This window comes from Leuresthes tenuis, unplaced genomic scaffold, assembly GCF_036924035.1.
Source record: "Leuresthes tenuis unplaced genomic scaffold, fLeuTen1.0.hap1 SCAF_7, whole genome shotgun sequence".
NCBI lineage: Eukaryota > Metazoa > Chordata > Actinopteri > Atheriniformes > Atherinopsidae > Leuresthes > Leuresthes tenuis.
In genome coordinates, this window is record NW_027325361.1 from 23,954,513 (window position 1) to 23,975,668 (window position 21,156).

Here is a 21,156-nt window from a genome sequence, read left to right on the forward strand (position 1 = left end):
TGTGACAAATAAAACTCTTGAATCTATAAACACAGTCAAATACTAAACTGATAGAAATGAAAACAATATGTAATTTTAACATCATGTTTTCAGATGTGTCAGAAATCTTAAAAAAAACAGTGCGGTGCGGAGCTTTTGAAATTTGAGGTAAAAATGGGGCATTCTGAGGCTTTTTGAAGGACTATTATGGTGACTCATGACGGAAGGGCAAATTACCACAGAAAATTATTAATTATTATTATTATTTTGAAAATTAACCAGGTGTTTGATTTTGTTTCTGCGCACGACTTCCTGTCCCACACGATCTGCTCTGTGCCGTGTTGCTGTGTTGCTGCGTTGTGCTCCGGCAGAAATATATAACAGGTTCAGCATCCAACATTGAGAAGTTAACAATGAATAAACGTTTAATTTTCAATCAAAAACGTCGCTGACATTTCAATCGCAAAATGAATGTTGACTCAAACGGTGGAAATTGATTAACGACCGGTACTGACTGCGTTAACCAAAATTAAACTTTGATTCATGTTTCCTTGCTGTCCGAGTTGTATGCTGGGCTGCAATAAAAATATCTCAACATTAAAATGCATTTTTTTCTCACAGTCTGTTAAGAAACAGTCTTTTATTTAGTGTACTCAGTTGTTATGAGACACACAACAGAAGACTGTAAGTGTGTGGTGTTATTGTACGGTTGTTTATGTAGATGCAGTGTCTTGTTTTAACTGCAGTAGAGTCTTGAGTGTAAAGCCCAGAAGCTCATGCTATGTCATTACGTTTTTGTTTTAAGCCACGCCCAGTTTTTGTAAATGGCGTAGGTTACAAGTTCATTCCTCCGTGACAGAAGAAAGGAGTGTGCTAATGTCAAATAAATATGCTAAAAGAAGCTAAAGAATATCCTTGCCTCCGTCGGCTTATTCTCCGAGTTCAGCGCGAGTAAAAGCTGCAAAGCTCAACACAGTCATCTACCACTTAAACTGCTCTCCACCTACATTTTTAAGTTGATGTGCTTCTCTTACAGTGACTGGTGTGACTGACTGACTCACTAACGGTGGCGGTAACGTCAAAGTCCGACTTGTGTGGGGTAGTTACCATAGCGACAGTGCATGTTGTTGATGACGCGCAGGCACAGCACGTATGCCCAAACTGAGCCACTGTTTCATTAAACAGTAGCGCTACTCTTGGCTCTTCGAATCACCAATCCAATCACTCTTAAAATCACCACAATTTAAGCAAAAAAAAAAAAAAAATACCGAGGACACGACCTCGATGTCCTCTATTGTAGTTCCGGCCTTGGCCACAGAGACAGCCCCGACCCGAGCAGTCCTCCAGTCACCCGGGCCAGAGCAGTCCAGTGGACCAAAAGCAGCTCCCAGTGTGGTAGGCCCCCATGGGGAAACACTGGAGCTAAAAACTGAAAAACTAAAGCAGTAAAATAAGATAAAAGAGCCTGATTAAAAAGGTGAGTCTTGAGTCTCGAGCCTGTCAAAGTGATTCTTTGTAGTTATTACATATTTGGCTAAAAATGTCACCCTTTAGTGACACTAAAACAAATCATGTTAGATTTTTGGCGGTATGTTTGCTGAGCTGGATAGTCTGACCACAACCTTGCACAGCTAGCAGGTGAGCGCTAAGTGTGAGTTCCAGAGTTGGATAAACTTTCAAATTTGGCAGCTGTTGCTCAGGGGGTAGAATGGTTGACCTTAAGTGTCAGCAGGCCAACATTTGCACTGGGCTAAAATTAGCCTTCTCTTGAGCTTGGTGTGGACTAAGCTAATCTTCATATAAAATATTAGATATCCTGATGAAATATCAATCAGTCAAAAATCTGCATTTACAGGAATAATTCAAAATGTTGGGAGATGGGCGGTTTTTGAGAGACAAATGACGTCTGTGGACACTGGAACTTTATTGGCACAGAGTTCTCTGATATATATTCTATATCTTTATCTCATTGACAGTCAATTAAACAGTGCATGAAGTCACTATGGAATACGATTCACACAGAAGTATAACTGGAGCTACAAGATTTAAACATTTACTGGGTAATCACACATGTGCTAAAGCACACATGTTCCAGAAGATGAAGATATAATATTTTCACATCTACACAAGCAAGTGTGGTTAACTGAACAGAACACAATTTTTACGAACAATTGGCCTTACACTTCTGCAAAAAAATCCCATGGATGCTTCCGCCACAGAAATCTACGTGTCTGAACACATCATGTAAGCAAGCAAAGTTTGACTTACCATATCTATTGAAGACACTGGTCCGATGCTGTTCACAAATATGTCGACATCTATGATGGTTGGTTTAACTGAGGTAAAAAAAAAGAGAAATAAAAAGGCACTTATTTTACCTGCCTCCTCTGTAGATCAAAGTGAAACAAAGTAAAGATGCATTAATGCAACGTTAATGTTCTTAATCCTTTGAAATGTGAATAGCTGCTGAATGAAGAGGTCCTCAGGGAGTTGCGACTGGTAATGATCACGTTATCACATGTATAATCATATGTTAGTCTTCATCATAAAATGCTATAAAAACACACCTCTATCAGTGTTCTCTTAAATGGAACAGTTATGCAAATGGAGAAAAAACAGACATGAAGTTATACAACATTCAGTTATACTTAAAAGCATACCTTTTGCAACTAAACCCATTATTCTGAGACCCATGGCATCTACCTTTGCCTGCTTCAGTCAGTCTCCATCCTAGCTCCTAACCAGACTGCCAAGCTAAGCCATGTGGTACTTGCTGTTTTAGAGTCATTATAGGGCATTTCGACAAAAGGGTACACTTTAGAAAAATGTCACAAATGTTTCATGCGTCGGTGTTAAAATTGGCTTACACACAAAACTAAGTGGTTTAAATTGAGATTGAGAGGGAAGTTTGAGTTTTTTTTTTTTTCACAATGTTTCCCCAGAATTATATGAACCCTCAGTCCAAAATTTCTTTGCAGACAGCTTGTGCCTTCGTCAAGGAAATTAATGCAACATAGCCTTAAAATCAATGGATCATTGAAATGAAAATATCTATTTATTTTAATTAATTCCAAATGAGATGTTGTGGGAAAAGCATGTTGCACTAATATGGGAAATGCAAAGGCCCTCTGATTTATTCAAAAGCAAACATAGGCTCATATTATGTTCAGCCTCACCAGCCACCTGTTACACACTTGCTAACACCAAGAGCTCTAGCCCACCTCAGGTTCCCCAGGTCTGCAGATAAGTCAAGTTAAACCAATGAGTTAAACTCATAACCTATACATACAAAATTCAATATGGCACCTATTATGGTTTTGAAGCCATTTTGTGTTTTTGCTGCCAGAAGTGATGTGTAAGAGATGGATTGAAGTGAGAACACCAGGATACTTTGCACAACTTTAAATTACTTACCTGTCACTAAAAGCAGAAAGTAATCTCCAAAGTCATGGAAGATATTTCTTAAAATCAAAGAAAATGACCCACTGATTTAGCTACAGCATTGTACAGCATTGCTTTGTAACCAGCTACCCAAGTGGCAGTTTAGCAAGCTGCAAGCTCTTAAGCTTTTATACTGGTTTAATTTTTCAGCACAGCCATTTGCTGACTGATTACTTTACTCTTAACATTTTTGGATGACTCAGGAAGCTATAAACACAAAAATGATTTGATTTGACTAAAAAGTTTAAATTATTAATTTCTTAGCAAATTGCTAACATCCAGAGTTAAAAAAGAAGTCCATACTCCCTTTTCTTTTACCTCCATTTTGGTCTCCACCAGTTCTAATCTAATTTAGTCAAATCTATGACCACTTAGCTGCTAAATGCTCTATTTTATTGACTGCTAACTCAGTAAAGTTGAGCGGTTTCTTACAACCAAACAGCTTATTCACTCAAACAGGTGTGAAAATGAATCACAGAACTAAAGCTGCAATGCGAGAAACAAAAAAAATGAGCCAAATATTTTTAAAAAAATTTTATTGACGTAATTATTTTCAAATTCAAAAGAAAACACTGTATAACTTCCTGTTGGGGTTTAATCAAGGTATTATTCAGTTCACGGCTTTCTGTTCACTGCTGTTCACTGCTAGTGTTCTTTTTTGTCCAAGCTTGAAAAAGAAATCCATTATTGCAGCTTAGTTAGTAAAAATTCTTTGTTTTAATTTCATAAGGATATATTCACAGCTGTACAAGAATTTTAAAAGATCAATTTAAAAAAAAAAGAAGAAAAGTCCATTCTTAAAAATACAAGAAAACACACACACTTCAATTTGTTTATGGTTAATCAAGACAAAACAGAGGAAGACCAAGAAAATTCATTTATTGTCAGACTTGGAGGTGTTCGTAGACAATGAAGTTTTTATGGTCCCTGAAATCTCATTCCCTCCTAATTCTTTCATTCTTGTGGGCCTGTAGAAATGACAGCACATCCATCCTGCAGAGTGTCACTGCAGTGACTTTATGAGTGCAGCGAGCAGGCTGATTGCTTAACACTTTTCCAAAAATAGTTTTGACATGTAAACACAATTTATTCATTTACTCAAGTTGTGTTATATGCAATATGATTAGGGGTCATAATAAAAATAGAGAAGCTCTCAGTCCATCCTGGTGCTCTGTATGTACAGTCTGTTGAAAAATGTATGACTGATAATCCATCCATTTAACAGTCCGTTAATCGGGTAGCGTGTGGGGCCTATCCCAGCAGTCATCGGGCGAAGGGTGGGGTACACCCTGGACAGGTCGCCAGTCCATCACAGTGCCACATAGAGACAAACAACCATGCACACTCACAATTTGGAGTCACCAATTAACCTGACATGCATGTTTTTGGGAGGAAGCCAGAGAACCCACGCATACACGGGGAGAACATGCAAACTCCACACAGAAGGGACCCAGGCGAGGATTGAACCTGGAACCCTCTTGCTGTGAGGTGACGGTGCTAACCACCACACCACCGTACAGCCCCATGACTGCTAATATCTTACTAATATATGAGCAATATAAAAAGATATCTAAACTGTATTTGCTCTATTCAACATTTTTTTCAAGTTATGTTGTATTTCAACAGCTGAAGTGAATATGGTAATTTGATATTTTTATCTTTAATCTAGTTATGTTGGTTAAATGTTATAGAAGTTATTAAGTTAAATTCTTTCTTTTGGCTTTCAGTTCAAATCTTCACTATCAGGTAACTAATTCTCTGTCTTCAAAACGCTTCTTTGCATGGTTCAGCGTTTCCATGCAGGTGTAAAATTTCATGTTACTTTTGTTGTTATAGATCCCAATATTTGCTGGAGAAGTGGTGTGTTTTTTTCTTATTTAGCGGTCTAGCTCTTCCTCAAAATTCAGCAAGCCTCAATCACAGCTCACATGGATTTCATGGTCAGGTGTAAAAATGTAATTTCATGCATGGACTTTTAAAACTATAATGTGACACACAGTTGCCACAAACACTCACATCTGCATAGCAAAGAACTGCTCCATTATTTAACATTACCTTTCTTTGTCTTGCCTGTCTTCATGTCCAATTAAAGCTTCTGTGAGAATTTTCCTACCTGCCAGTCTCTGTTCTCGTACTAACAGATGACACACCAGAGAACACTGTTGGAGAGTCACTGCTGAGGCAGCTTTTTAAAAGTGCTACATTTAAACCATTCAACACCTGGTGAGCAAAGTGAATATATGCACTGTAAGATAAGTGAAACAGTTTTAAAGACTTGAATGTAATGCTACAGTTCTTAGTAAATCTTTAAATCATCATTTAATCCACTATGATTTCATCCTATACAACAGGCCCTTCAAACAGTGAGCTCATTGTATGTAATTGTGCTGTCAGGTAATGATGTCAGCTGCTGCAACAGGATGCATTTTGACCTGCAGAGCAGCCACCAAGACAAGCAATTAATTGGAGACAATCAGCCCCGATAGCTGGTCTTCGACACACTGCTTCTCACCCCTCCTTCTCCTACTCTGACCAAATTGTCTCACCCAAACAGAAACCATTCATAAGCAGACAGCCTGCAGCCCACTGAATGTTTTCCAGGAATCACAAATCTTGACATTTCACCAGTTAGCTCAATTCTAAACAAAAAACCTGCTCGTTCCCCAAGAAAAACATCATCAAAATTTTACAGAAGCCATAACAACAGGGCAAGTGAATTCTGAATTTGTGCAATTACATCAAATATTCATTAAAACAATAATACATCATGTCCAGACTAGAAATCGGATCCACAGAATGCTCCAGTATAACAAGCAATGCTGCTGTGTTACACTGTTAAATTTTTTGATTAATTAACATCATGGTCAAACTAATGGTTTTCTGTGATAGCTTGGTTTAGTTCACATTTAGTTCTGTGTTTCATGTCTGTATTCTTGTTCATTTTTTTCCTTGGTTTGTTCACTTGTTCTCAATTAGTCCTGCTTTCTGCTCACTCTGTAAGTCTGAACTCAATTGGTTAATTACAAGCTCCTGCCCTGTGTTACTCATTAGTTTCCTCGATGTAAATTTTCACTGGTTTCCCTTGCTCGCAGTCAGATCCTTAATTTGCTGTTGTAGTGCTCTGTTGCTTTGCTTTGTTTATGCCTTAGATTGTAATCCAGTTTGTTTAAAGTTTGGTATCTTGGATTTCCCTTCCTTTGCAGCATTTTTGGCTAGTTTAAAATAAAGTTGGACATTTTCCTTCATCTGCCTGCCTCTTGTCTATGAGCCTTTAGGTCCTCCTCCATCCACACATCAACTTTTATGAACACAGCCAAAATCACTGCTGTGCCCTGATTTCACAGCAGTTTTAAGCAGGATGACTGGGAATGTCTCATCCCGCTTCTTCTCCTTCAGGGCAGAAAAAGTCTCCTCAAAACCTTTCCATCAGCAATTAGGAGTACCATCACCTAACAACCACAATCATTACGATGACTGATTATCCACAGACATATTGCCTTGTTTGGTTCAAATGTGGATGCATGAAATGTGGAGGCAGGGCAAAGAAAAGTAACTTTGTTTGTTGCTTTGTTTAATCTTTTTTACTATGTGCACTTAGTTACATCAGCTCCTTTCTTTTTCAAATGTGGCACAATAGCGTAGTGGACGTAACGTGTAGGAAACAAACACTTTCTGTGCTCAAGAGCATATAATTGGTTTTCTGAAACAAATAACTAACTCAAAAACTCTTGCAGGAAAAAAAACCCTAACATTTTATCCGGGGACTGAAAAGTCTGAAAATACCTTATTCAGTGAGCCTGCAGTGAATCCTTGCATCAAACTCCCAGCTCAGAGTAGAGTTCTCCACCCTCCTTATCTGTATCTCCACCCAACTTTAAGTTCAAATCATGCTGCATTAGAAGAGAGAAGTAAAAACTCTTTTTCTCATGTTTTATGATTTGCTATTAATGGCTATTCTTTGCTATTCTCATTTGCTGTTATAATGCGTGAGAAAGACATGAGCTAATAATCCTGTACCAGATCCTCACCTGGAAATCTGAAATCTCCCATAGGTGTTAAATTTTCCTCAGTCGTAAAGTGGAAATTCTAATTTCTCATTTGTCATTAACTGTTCTGCTAACACAAAGATAAACTTGTTAACTTTGGTAAAAAGCAGCTGAAATAAGTTCTTAACATTAGCCTCTGAAGGCCTAAAAGACAGCAAACCAACAATGGAGCTCCAGGTTGATGGAGCAGATATGTGTCAAAGGAATTACTTTGTGAGTTTTGAATGGAGCAAAAACCTGTCAGCAGGGCATGACATATTGTGGTGATTCAAGGATTTTCCAGTACTGCTGATCTTAAAACTCCCTGTGGAAGAGAGGGATGCAGCGAGTGGGTCACTTCATGCCCTAGAACAGGCTGATGTGAATAGAGATGCAAGTTGGAAAAAGGAGCAGTCAGGTGATAGCCATCTCATTAAGACCTGAGGAAATTGTCACCACCTTCCATCCATCCAATTAACTTGTGTTTCCCTGTTCCAACAGATATCCTTTGAATGACGTTATGGTGTTTTTCCCCCCTCTTTTCCCTCTTTTCTGTCTTCTCAAACCCCAGCTGGTCGAGGCGGATGGCCACCCTTCCTGAGTCTGGTTCTGCCAGAGGTTTCTTCCTGTTAAAAGGGAGTCGTTCCTTTCCACAGTCGCCACAGGCACGCTCAGGACAGGAGATTGGACTAAAGACACGCTTCGGTGCAATCTGTTGGTTTCCTTAGCTAGGATATTAATTTTTTGAATTGGCTTTATATGAATTAATTGGATTATGATTACAATGAATTGAATTCCAATTGGCTTGAATTGGACTATATTACTTAAGTGCCTTGAGATGACAATTGTTGTAATCTGGAGCTATATAAATAAAGCTGAATTGAATTGAATCCATTTTCTAAACCTGCTTAAGCGTCGGTCAGGTTGTGGGGGTGGTGGGGTCCCAGCGGTCATTGGGCAAGAGGCAGGGTACACCTTGAACAGGTCACCAGTCCATCACAGAGCCACACAGAGACAAACCACCACACACACGCTCACTCCTAAGGACAATTTTAGAGACACCAATTAACCTAACATGCATGTTTTTGGATGGTGGGAGGAAGCCAGGGTACCTTGAGGGAACCCATGCATACGCGGGGAGAACATGCAAACGCCATACTGAAAGGCCCCAGCCGGGAGTTGAACCTGGAACCTTCTCGCTATGAGGGGATGGTGCTAATCACCACACCACCGTGTGATAACTTTCCTTCTCTTCAACCTTTACTGGCTAGTAATATTTTAACTGTGGTTATAGTTCTTAATTTCATTAATAGATTTAGGCAGACTGTATGTGATCGCTCCTCATATGAATATCTTTTTTTTCAAATGAACCACAAAAAGAAATGAGAAGCCTTTAGTAATTCTGCGTGCAGTCAAGGATTAGGAATCAATGTTTCCTAACACTCCTCATCGATGTGGTGTAGCACTGTTATAATTGCAAATGCTGTAAAACATGAATAGATCGATAATGGAAAGTTCTGTCTGTGTTATGGTACAACAAAGATGGACCCAATGGTGTGGACTACAGAGGACTAAAAACAATAGGTATTTCAGTTGTTAATCACTTGCCATTGACGATTTGCATCTTTGGAAAAGCAGCCACCTAGCATGACTTACCTCATTATATGCTGCTAATTGTTTTGAGAGCTATAATTTTGTGCAGTCTGCTACTTACCCGCAGACAGGCTCTGACTACTCACACGGACTGCTTTTCAAGTTTAGAGAAACAGATGAACTTGGAATTAATTGGAATTTTTTTCAAATTTTTTTGCAGACATTCAGTGAAACATTCTGAATAGTCATACATAATATAATGTACTATAATTTGCTTTGTGATGGTGAACTTAGCACTTGGAGAAATCATTCAGCATGGACGAGAGTAACCCTGAACCTCTTGTTAGATTTATTTGTCATTGGGGTGGGCAGAGGATGAAGAACAGGTCCACAGAGACATTAGCTAATCTCTCTCCAGGTTTGCACTGGAGCCTTGCCTTGTCTGATGAATGGATGTACTTTAGTAGTTAGTGAAGCGGTGACAAACTGCAGCCATATGTCACTGTTTGACACCCCAATGATGATAATTGATAATTGTGGCAAAAGTGACGAGTATCTGCCTTTTTATGATGAAATCTAATTAGAAACGTCCTTGTCAGGCCATACTGAAATGCCATCCATATTCAGAGAGACTGGATTTGAACACATAAACAACTAAAGGCCCCATCTTTATTTATTTTAGTTATTTAGATATTTTCCCACCTTTCTATGTCTGTTGTCTTGTAGAGTTTTTTCTGTCTTCTCATCCAGCTGAGTGAAATAATTAATTAATTAATTTAAACTTTCTAGGATTTGAAAAGTCAAACTGATCAATTATTTTGACCTCTGCTGTGCTTCATGTTCATATGAGTGGGTGTGGCTCTTCCCACTGCATCCTCTCTCATGACTCCTTACTTAAGATAATCCGTCTTTGATTATCACTAATTCCTCATCAACAGTCACAAAAAGGAATAGGGCAGTGAGTAGGTGTTGCCTACACTGCATATTAGTGATGGCTGGCCAGTGCTGGAATAAAGAGAATTAACTTTAAGTTGTAGTCTTACACACTTCTCTGCGGCTTCCCACCTGATGCTGCCCCCCCCCTCAATCAAAAAACACAAAAGGAGCAAATCCTCTTGTGCAAAAAAAATTTAAAACAAAAACTTTAACTGAGCAAAAACATCAAACTATTAAATGTGGTTTGCTGAATATTAGATCTCTCCCTTCGAAGTCTCTGTTAGTGAATGATTTGATTTGTGATCATCATATTGACATATTTTGTTTTACAGAAACCTGGCTGCAGCAGGAGGATCATGTTAGCATTAATGAATCAACTCCCTCTGACTATTTAAATGTTCACGTTCCTCCAACCACAGGTAGACGAGGAGGAGTGGCAGCTATCTTCAGATCAGGGTTACTAATCAGTCCTAGACCCAAGATTAGTTTTAGCTCTTTTGAATTTCTGATTCTCAGTTTTTCCCACCCAAAGTGGAAATCACAAAAACCTCTTGTGTTTGTTGTTGTGTATCGTCCACCTGGCCCTTATTCTGAGTTTCTCTCTGAATTCTCAGAGTTTTTATCCCAGTTAGTGCTGAGTACAGATAAAGTCATTGTAGTGGGTGACTTTAATATTCATGTAGATGTTGAAAATGACAGCCTAAATATTAACTTTAATTCTATATTAGACTCTATTGGATTTTCTCAAAGTGTTCACAGACCTACTCACTGCCTTAATCATACCATTGACCTTGTGCTGACTTATGACATTGAGAGTGAACAGTTAACAGTGTTCCCTCATAACCCTGTCTTGTCTGACCATTTTTTAATAACTTTTGAATTTACATTACTTGACTACACGGTTTCTGAGAAGAATTCTACATATAGAAGGTGTCTGTCAGAGAATGCTGTAACCAGATTTGAAGAGTTGATTTCATCATCCTTTTCTTCACTGCCATGTGCTGATATGACAGAGGACGGCTACCTAAATTTTACTCCTGTAGAACTTGACTCTCTTGTTGACAGCACTATAGCTTCAATGCGTACAACACTGGACAATGTTGCCCCTCTGAAAAGGAAGGTAATCAGTCAGAAGAGGTTGGCTCCTTGGTATAATTCACAGCTGAGTGCATTAAAGCAGACTGCAAGAAAGCTGGAGAGACAGTGGCGTTCCTCTAATTTAGAAGAGTCTCAATTAGTCTGGAAAGATAGTTTAATAACGTCTAAGAAAGCACTTCATAAAGCTAGAACTGCTTATTATTCATTATTGATAGAAGAGAATAAGAATAATCCCAGGTTTCTTTTCAGCACTGTTGCCAGGCTGACAAAGAGTCCGAGCTCTGTTGAGCCATGTCTTCCTTTAACTCTCAGCAGTGATGATTTCATGAGATTCTTTATCAATAAAATTGTTTCTATCAGAGAGAAAAGATTAATGGAATCCTTCCCATTATTATCACTGATGTATCATCAAGTAGAGCAGCTTTAGAAGTATCTTTCGAACCTGAATTGTATTTAGACAGCTTCTGTCCAGTTGATCTTTCTGAGCTAACAACAGCAATAGTCTCTTCTAAACCATCAACTTGTATGTTAGACCCAATCCCAACCAGACTGTTCAAGGAGGTTTTCCCCTTAATTGACACTTCCATATTGGATTTGATCAATCGGTCTTTGTTGATAGGATATGTACCTCAGACTTTTAAGGTTGCTGTAATTAAACCTTTACTTAAAAAACCTACTCTTGATTCAGAAGTGTTGGCTAATTATCGACCTATATCCAATCTCCCTTTTTTGTCCAAAGTTCTTGAAAAAATAGTTGCAGTTCAACTTTGTGATCATTTACATAGAAATAATCTGTTTGAAGAGTTTCAGTCAGGATTCAGAGTGCATCATAGCACAGAAACAGCACTGGTGAAAGTTACCAATGATCTCCTTTTAGCTTCTGATAGCGGACTTGTTTCTGTGCTTGTCCTGTTGGATCTCAGTGCTGCATTTGATACGATCGATCACAGCATTCTGTTACAGAGACTTGAACATGTTATTGGGATTAAAGGAACTGCATTAGGCTGGTTTAAGTCATATTTATCGGATAGATTCCAGTTTGTTCTTGTAAATGAAGAATCTTCCTCACACGTTGGAGTAAGTCATGGAGTTCCTCAGGGTTCTGTGCTTGGACTGATTCTTTTTACTTTATACATGCTTCCATTAGGTAACATTATCAGACAGCATGGCATAAATTTCTATTGTTATGCTGATGATACTCAGCTGTACTTATCTATGAAACCAGATGTAACCAATAGGTTGGTCAGACTACAAGCCTCTCTTAAAGACATAAAGACCTGGATGACTCAGAACTGTCTGCTTTTAAATTCAGACAAAACTGAAGTTGTTCTCTTTGGACCTGAGCGCTTCAGGGAGAAATTGTCTAGTTATATAGTTACTCTAGATGGTATTTCCTTGGCTTCTAGTTCTACAGTGAGGAACCTTGGAGTTATTTTTGACCAGAATTTATCATTTGACGCACATATAAAACTGGTTTCTAGGACTGCCTTCTTTCACCTTCGTAATATTGCTAAAATCAGGAACATCCTGTCTCAGGGTGATGCAGAGAAACTAGTTCATGCATTTGTTACTTCAAGATTGGACTAATGTAATTCCTTATTATTGGGCTGTCCCACGTATTCTCTGAAAAGCCTCCAGCTGATCCAAAATGCTGCAGCCAGAGTTCTGATGAGAACTAACAGGAGAGATCATGTTTCTCCAGTTTTAGCTTCTCTTCATTGGCTCCCTGTTAAATTCAGAATAGAATTAAAGATTCTTCTCCTCACATATAAAGCTCTGAATGACCGAGCTCCATCATATCTTAAAGATCTAATTGTAAGGAATTTTCCTAACAGAGCACTTCGCTCCCAAACTGCAGGTTTACTTGTTGTTCCCAGAGTTTCTAAAAGTAGAATGGGAGGCAGAGCCTTCAGTTATCAGGCCCCTCTCTTGTGGAATAAGCTGCCAGTAAATGTCCGGGAAGCAGACACCCTTTCCACTTTTAAGATTAGGCTTAAAACTTTCCTTTTTGATAAAGCTTATAGTTAGGGATGGCTCAGGTGATCCTGAAACATCCCATAGTTAAGCTGCTATAGGCTTAGACTGCTGGGGGACCTCGTCTGTCACACCTTTCCTCACTTTGCTCTCTTTTTCCCCCTGTTTAATTTCACAATTGATTTTATGTACATGTGACATTATTGTGGTTATTAACGTATGTTTCCCTGTTCCAACAGATATCCTTTGAATGGCGTTATGGTGTTTTTCCCCCCTCTTTTCTGTTGGTTTCCTTAGCTAGGATATTAATTTTTTGAATTGGCTCTATATGAATTAATTGGATTATGATTACAATGAATTGAATTCCAATTGGCTTGAATTGGACTATATTACTTAAGTGCTTTGAGATGACAATTGTTGTAATATGGCGCTATATAAATAAAATTTAATTGAATTGAATTGAACTTTGTCCTTTGAATACCAAACAGGCCTACAATCCCATATCCCAATAAAAAGAATACATTTCCAAAAGACTTGCGTTTATTTGAATAACGCGACGGTAATTCAAAATTGATGTCACATCAAAGAATGTAACACAAACCTTTAACTACATCAACTAAGATCAATTTACTTAGAGCAAGAAGAAATACGTTTTTTGAGAGATTTTGAGGTTTTATGAGAATTCATCGCATGATACAACAGAATGCTATAAAGTAACAAGAGGGAATTTAGCAATTTTTTTTGCTTTTTGACGCCACTCTCATGTAAACAAATTTCTGTGGAAGCCCTGGACATGTGCAGCCATTCAAGTGTATTTATCATCATGCCAAAGAGGGGACAAACACACCATAGAAAGTCCACAAAAATGTCAAGTGACTGTAAAGCAAAACAGTGGGGTGGGAAACCAAAGTCGTGAACTTTTGTATTATAAGGTCCTGGGTGCTTTAGCACTAGAAGTCCCAAAGTGCAGACTTTAGTCTGCAATGAAATCCCCCCCAAATGTGTGAATAAGTCTAACATACCACAAACTGTCTCCCATTGTTGTGTAAAAAAGCCTAATTACTGAAGTGTGTCCCTGCCAGCACCCCACCCCCACACACAGGATATTCTGCAGGCCATCAACTCTGATGTACCCTTTTGTAAGAATCACTGACCATAAAAGGCACATACTGAAGGCACATAACCAAAATAGTTGCCATTTTTCCACTATTACATTTGTAACAAAAACCGTGCTGGCATTTGACAAGGGCATAAGACAAATTGTGTTACCTGAGAAATAGTCTCTTTCAAGTTGACTAAGTGGGTTTGATTATAGCTGTTTATAGATGTGCCCTTTAGTAAGACTGAATGGGCATCATACAATTTAGATTTGATGAAGGAAGGGAGGGGAATGGAGTGTCGTAAAAGGTGTGAATGTTATGGGTGAGAACCAACCATAAATAGGGAATGCCTGGCACGCAGACCCAGACTTCACAATGTGACAACCAAGGCAACCAAGAAGGATCAGTGCTCAGGAGGCTATAGCAATTCTGCAGAGCATGTCGGACTGTGAATCTGATAGTGGAGATGTGGACCTCGCATTTCAGAATGAAAAACGATGTCACCGATTCGTCAAGTGGTTGGAGACTTTTCTCCTCATGAAACCCCACAGACAACGTTCAATGGATCTGGAGGGGCAAACAGAGTTTGCAACACGCAAAATCCCGAGTCACCTTCAAAACTTCCTGTGTTTGTTGGATATCAGCATGTTGTTGACCATCAGAGACTGCACAGTCCGGGAGTGCCGCAGAACAAATCCCAGCTGGCAGATGAGTGTCTTCGAGCTGATGGCGTTCCTTGCAATCCTTTTTCAAAGGGCTTCCAGGGGCTACATTGGTGCCATTGCGACTCATGTGGGCCAATAGATTCGGTAACCCAGATATCAAAGCCATAATGCCCCGTAACCGCCTTCTTGAAATAAAGATGTACCTTCGCTTCAACAACAAGCACACCCGCAAGGAGCGCATACAAACGGACAAATTTGCTGCAATTTCAGACATCTGGCAGCAGTTTGTTCAGAATTGAGGGTTGTCCTACAGTCCAGGGCAACATGTTACCGTGGATGAGCAGTTATTTCCTTCAAAGGTTCATTGTCCCTCTCTGCAGTACATTGCATTCAAGCCTGACAGGTTTGGAATCAAGTTTTGGATTGCAGCTGATCTGGACACAAAATACATGTGTAATGCCATCCCTTACTTGGAAAAAGATCCCACTCGTCCGACGGGAGAGAGGCTGTCAGAGAATGTTGTTTTGAAATTGATGGAACCATTTATGGACCAGGGAAGGACTGTAACTATGGACAATTTTTTCACCTCTCTGTCTTTGCCTAACAGGCTTCTTCAACGAAAAACAACTCTGCTCGACACCATCAACAAAAATCATCAAGAGCTACCACCAACTGCAAAGGAAACCTTGAGGCGCCAGACACAGACTCCACGCAGGTGTTCACATCTGGAAGTGCCTTGCTGATTGTGTTTGCAAAACAAAAAAAGAAATCTGTTTGTCTTCTGAGCACCATGCATCAGAGAGTGGAAATTGTGGACAGCCAAAAACAAAAAACAAACACTGTTGTTGATTACAACCATTTCAAATGCATTGATATTATGGACCAGAAATCACGCAACTACTCGGTGCGTGGAGGAACACAGAGATGGCCCATGGCTGTGTTTTACAACCTGCTGGACATGGCATGTCACAAATGCACGTCTTGTACACAGCATGTACAGAATCCAAAGGAAGTCGCCAATTGTTCATGCTGGAGCTTGCAGAGGAACTTCAAAACAGGCTTTTGCAGGAAAACGCACACGGGGAAGAACACAAACAGCAGCGTCGTGAGATGAGAGTTTCCCGTAAGAAAAAGACACAGTGCCAGGTGCGCATACTCTGCAATAATAACAGAAGCACCAAACTTTGTGTACGCTGCTGGAAATACACCTGTGGCAAATGTAAGAAAGACGCACCATGGGAATCTGGAAACTACTAGATGGGACAGCTGTTTGCTACATGTCTGTGTTTTGTATAGCCTCCATATGTAGTGAGCCTGCTTTTCTTAGTGTGAAATAAACATTTGTTTTCTTCTGAAGCTTGGAAAAACTACAAACAGACGGTATGTCTGTTTGTAGTGTTTCCAAGCTGAAATTGTGTTTTTTGGGGCACTAATTCCAGTCCTCTGTCCTCTGATATTGTGAGCTTGGCAGAGTAAATTTTCATTGGAATTGGGGTGTAACCTACAACCAAATTACCATTCATGAAGGATTTAGTATGTCTGTTGGAAAAATTATATAGTTATACTATGACAGAAGAGTCCCTCCATCTTTTCCTCTTCTATGATTCAAGCAAAAGTGTTTTGACTCTTGTACTAGTCTTTCCCATAATATTAACTGGTGAGAAATGCCTTTTCCCATAACATTGAATGTTCCTTCCCATAATAATGAATGGTGAGAAAAGCGCCTTTTCTCATAACATTGTGTGATCAGCATAAAAAACATAAATAGCGGGAGCACCATTTGGTCGGGGAGACAACTCTGAGCGATCTTCCCGACAGGTTTTGTGGATTTGTGCGGACTTGTCTCTTTCTTGCAAGAAATAAATGTTTGTGTTAATCGTATCCAGCGACTCTGAGCTTAATTTTGAGAGAATTTTTCTAACATAATGGTCCTTCGAGTCGGATTCTAAGTCCTTTCCATCTTCCAGAATCGGAGCTGAAACCGTGCACGGGGGAGTCCAGGACTCCTAACTGAAGTCCTCTCAGCAGAGTTTCTGATAGAGGCCGGCTGCCACTGGCTGGAGGAAAAGTGACAGAATCTATTTTTGAATCAGTGGACAGACATCACCATTCACTGAAATTAACGGTTCGGAGTGCGACCTTTGATACTGAGTGAGTGACTAAGCGGTTGGTCGCCAAGGAGAGAATGGGGCCATAGGAGAATTTTCCCGTAAATAAAGCAAATGGGTTTTTCGCTCCTATGCACTGCGAATGGTAGAAATACATTCAATGTCAATTGTACGGGGTGCAGGGTTTTTGGAGTTTTAATACTTCATAGCATAAACAGGAGGGAATGTTGGAAAAATTATATAGTTATAATTTATAGGTTGTGTGGATTTGTGCGGACTTGTCTCTTTCTTGCAAGAAATAAATGTTTTGTGTTAATCGTATCCAGCGACTCTGAGCCTAATTTTGAGAGAATTTTTCTAAAAAATGTCCCATCCTAAAATGACAGACCATTATTAAAATGATTAAATGTTTTTATGAGAAATAGAAAGCGTTTCTCGGCTCAACTGACAAAATAAGGCGAAAGAGTACATCTGTTTGTTGGCTAAATAAAATGAAAAATAGTTACTCTTCGTACAACACACACAACTCAACACACAGTATGTTGGGCTGATCAGAGTTCATTCAAACAGCAGTTTGGCCTTTATCATTACAGACAGGAACCTCAGTGGTGGTGAAGTGGCTGTTCACAATACAATGGAGATAGTTGGCACCTTGAGAGGAAGGCACAATTTTTGCAGAGGGGAAGGGGCATGCAGCAGAAGTGAAAATCTCTGGGCCTGCTAGTGCAAGGGCAGTATTAGGTCCAGAAGTGTGCATATCAAAGTTGTGTACGTCAAAACAAGCAGATGCTAATAGTTTTATGGTTCATAAACATCTCTAGTGTTGCTTTAACAAGCCTGAAAGTAAAGATGCCCAATACCTAAATTACATTAAATTTACTTGCAATACTGTGCAAAAGTGTTGTGCCACCCCTCATTTTTTCATATATTGTCAGGAAAACAGGAAATAGATGTGTTTTTAAAATATGTGTTAACAAATAGAAATACAGCAAATAATGCAAAACCACAGTTTGTACTATTCTAATGAACACCTTTCTTCAAACACAGCCTGAACCCTCTTAGAAAAGCTTTCTTTCATTTATTTAAGTAGTCTTCAGAAATAGTTCTCCAGGCTTCTTGAAGGACATTCCAAAGCTCTTCTTTGGATGTTGGCTGCCTTTTGTGCCGTTCTCTGTCAGATGATCCCACACTGCTTCAATAATGTTTTGGTCCGGGCTCTGGGGAGGATTTATCCCTCCATAAGACCTATTGCCACTGATTTCAGTCCACTTCTCGTGTCATTTGGCATAGCTCAGCCTTTTCTCCCTGTTTCCCTTCCTTAAGAATGGCTTTTTGACAGCCACCCTTCCATGGAGACCTTTTCTGACGAGCCTTCAGTGAACAGTAGATGGACCAACTGAAGGGCCAGATGGATTTCTAAGGTCCTGTTTCAGGTCGTTACTGGATTTTTTTTTTTCTTTTCTTGAGGACATCACTTTCAGATAGTGTTAAACTGCTGTAGATAGCTTTTGGCCTGAAACTTCTTCTTTTGTCTTCAACTTGTCCAATTTTCTTACACAAAGGAATTGCTTATCAATGAAATGTATATAATGAAAGTTTTATTTGTTTCCATTGTATTCCGCAAATCTTCAAGAGTACAACCAGAGGTTTTTCATTGCCTGCTTGTTCCTTGCCTTTCCAAATACAGTAGTTACAGAAACTTGTCCCTACTGCTGCACATTTTTGTCTTCTCATTAATCACATAATCTTGCTGGAACTCCCGATGACATAACTTCACGTGGGAGAGTTTCAGCCTATTCTTGGTTGCTGTCTGCATACGCTGAGCCTTGGCATAATGACTGATGGCATGACTTCAAGTTCTGTGCTCACAGTCCAGGCTCATTACTAGAAGAAATGCCAAAGGGTTCTGAAATATTCAAAAAGCAGAACAGATCATCCCCCTCAGGCTGACTGTACCACGGCCGATCATCTGTCACCCAGTAAGCAGACACTAAAGCTAGTTTAAGAAGAGCTCTTTAATGATTGTATTTGAAAATAACTGCGACATGGTTAAAACAAGGGCTGGTTTTCATCTTGGAGTTGTATTTAGTGCTCACTGTATTCATCCCTTATCAGCTGTTATCTGTATAACAGGTCATGCTCTGTCACAGACTATCCCAGTTAAATGTAATGTTTTTTTTTTTGTTGAGATCAAAAAGAAGGGTAAAATGTTACATATAAATAATTTACTCGATAATCAATACATCACTAAAATGATCATTTCGGTTTTAGTTAATATACTACAGCTATTGACTGTATACACGGTGTCTTCATGGACGCCTATAAATGAATAATTCATCGTCAAAGTTTATTTTTGATCTTGTAAATAGTATTTTGACACTAATTAGCTTGCAACTCCACAACATTAACAGGACACAGAGAGCCTTCATCAAGAACTCAACATCCAAGTGAAGGAAATTCCGTTATTTGCATGGAAACAAGTTATATGTGTTAGACATTAGTAACTTAAAACATGTTAAGAGTCAGAGAGAAGTGTTTTACTGAATTGTGCAGTTGAACTGTTAAAGAACTGTGGAGGTCCTGCGAGATCATTTTAATCAGACTGAAGTGTGGACTTCCTTATTTTTCTGTTGGTTATTTGCTGCTGTGTTTGGGATCACTGTTCTCACTGTTTATGGCCCAATTTCAGCCAAGATTCAGCTGTCAGACAGATGGCCACACATTCAACTCTAGAATTCTTTGGTATACAGAGGAGTTCATGGTGGACTTAACGACTGCAAAGTGTCCAGGTCCTGTGGCTGCAGAACAAGCCCAAATCATCAGGCCTCCACCACCGTGCTTGACAGTTGGTATGAGGTGTCTGTGCTGATAGGCTGCGTTTGGTTTTCAAACTTGGTGCTGTGTATTATGACCAAACATCTTTGGTCTCTTCTATCCAAAGGACATTGTTCCCAAAGTCTTGTTGTTCATTCAAATACAGCAATAGAAACCTAGGGGAGGGAATTGGGAACCGGTTCCAGATTTTCATGTCATAGCAGATAGGAAGAGGCAGTCCAAAGCATGGCGACATTTCACAAAGAAAATCATTGTTTCAAGTAAGAATGGAAACGCCAATAACATGTTGAAACAATTTTCTACACGTGGGATTCTCTCCCAGGAGTGCCAGGTATATGATGTTCGACATGCAAGCAGTAAAAGAACAGCTACTACTGTATCCTGACCAAGCAGCCCATCTGTACCACATTGTAATAATATTAGCATCAGACTTACCACGTTCTTCTTTGACTAAACTCAAATGAAAAATTAAGAACCATCAAGATAGAGAATGATATTCTATTCCAATAATTTTTCAATATTGTATTCACATTATTTGAAGATGGTTGACAGAGACACTAAACCCAAAGTATAAACCCCAACTGAGACAGGGTCTAACCAACTGCCTGATCCCTGTGTGTTACTCAGCTGAGAAGGACAATGTAATATCCTAATTGAAAAGGCGGCCATCACAACAAATACATGGACAAGCTTAGCTGACAACCACAACCTAACAGCAACATCGCATTTTCTTAGGGAGAGTGCATGAAACACAGACAGGAGCAGCTGTGTCTGAAGAAACTGGCAGCATCCAAGAGGAGATCGGTGTGAGAGAGAACCTTGTGGCAGCCACTACAGACAACAAGGACAACATGGACGTGGCTGTGAAGAAGAAGCTACCGATTGTCACGACAGGATGCTTTACACATATGTTGAACATTGCAGCACAGAAGATTCACAAATGCTGTACTCTGTGCACTCTCTGCAAGAGTATGCTCAGTAGATGAAAAGGTTCTGTAATATCCTCAGAGAAGCAGCAACTCCTCAGTAAGAATGCATTCCTTACTATTTTAAATTCTAATGCAATTAACATATGGAAATTTTGATATAGATATAATGTGTCAAGAATGTCTGCACTCATGCAGCCGCATTTTTTAACTGCTTTTCAAACCTTCCGCAGCACACATCCATCTTAGATGTGAATACACACTGGATTCCCTCTGTTCGACATTGGAGTGGTTCTTACAATGTACTCTACCATTCAGGCTGCTGTCAGGAGGCTGGCCGTGAAAGACAATTAACTATGTGTTTTATTCAAAAGTTGGTGGATTCGTAAAATCTTCATTGAAAATATGTAAATTTGGTTATGAAGTATGATTATTTACATAACAGACTGGTGGAGAAAATAAACACAGATGACTTC

General features: G+C 39.3%; 1 protein-coding gene across 1 annotated transcript in view; it reads right to left on the reverse strand.

The window, feature by feature from the left end:
* gabrg3 (gamma-aminobutyric acid type A receptor subunit gamma3) overlaps positions 1–21,156 on the reverse strand; it is a 68,089-nt gene that overhangs the window by 37,673 nt on the left and 9,260 nt on the right. The window contains exon 3 of the mRNA XM_072388749.1: positions 2,248–2,315. Coding sequence (XP_072244850.1) covers positions 2,248–2,315 — 68 coding nt within the window. The remainder of the gene's footprint in view (positions 1–2,247; positions 2,316–21,156) is intronic.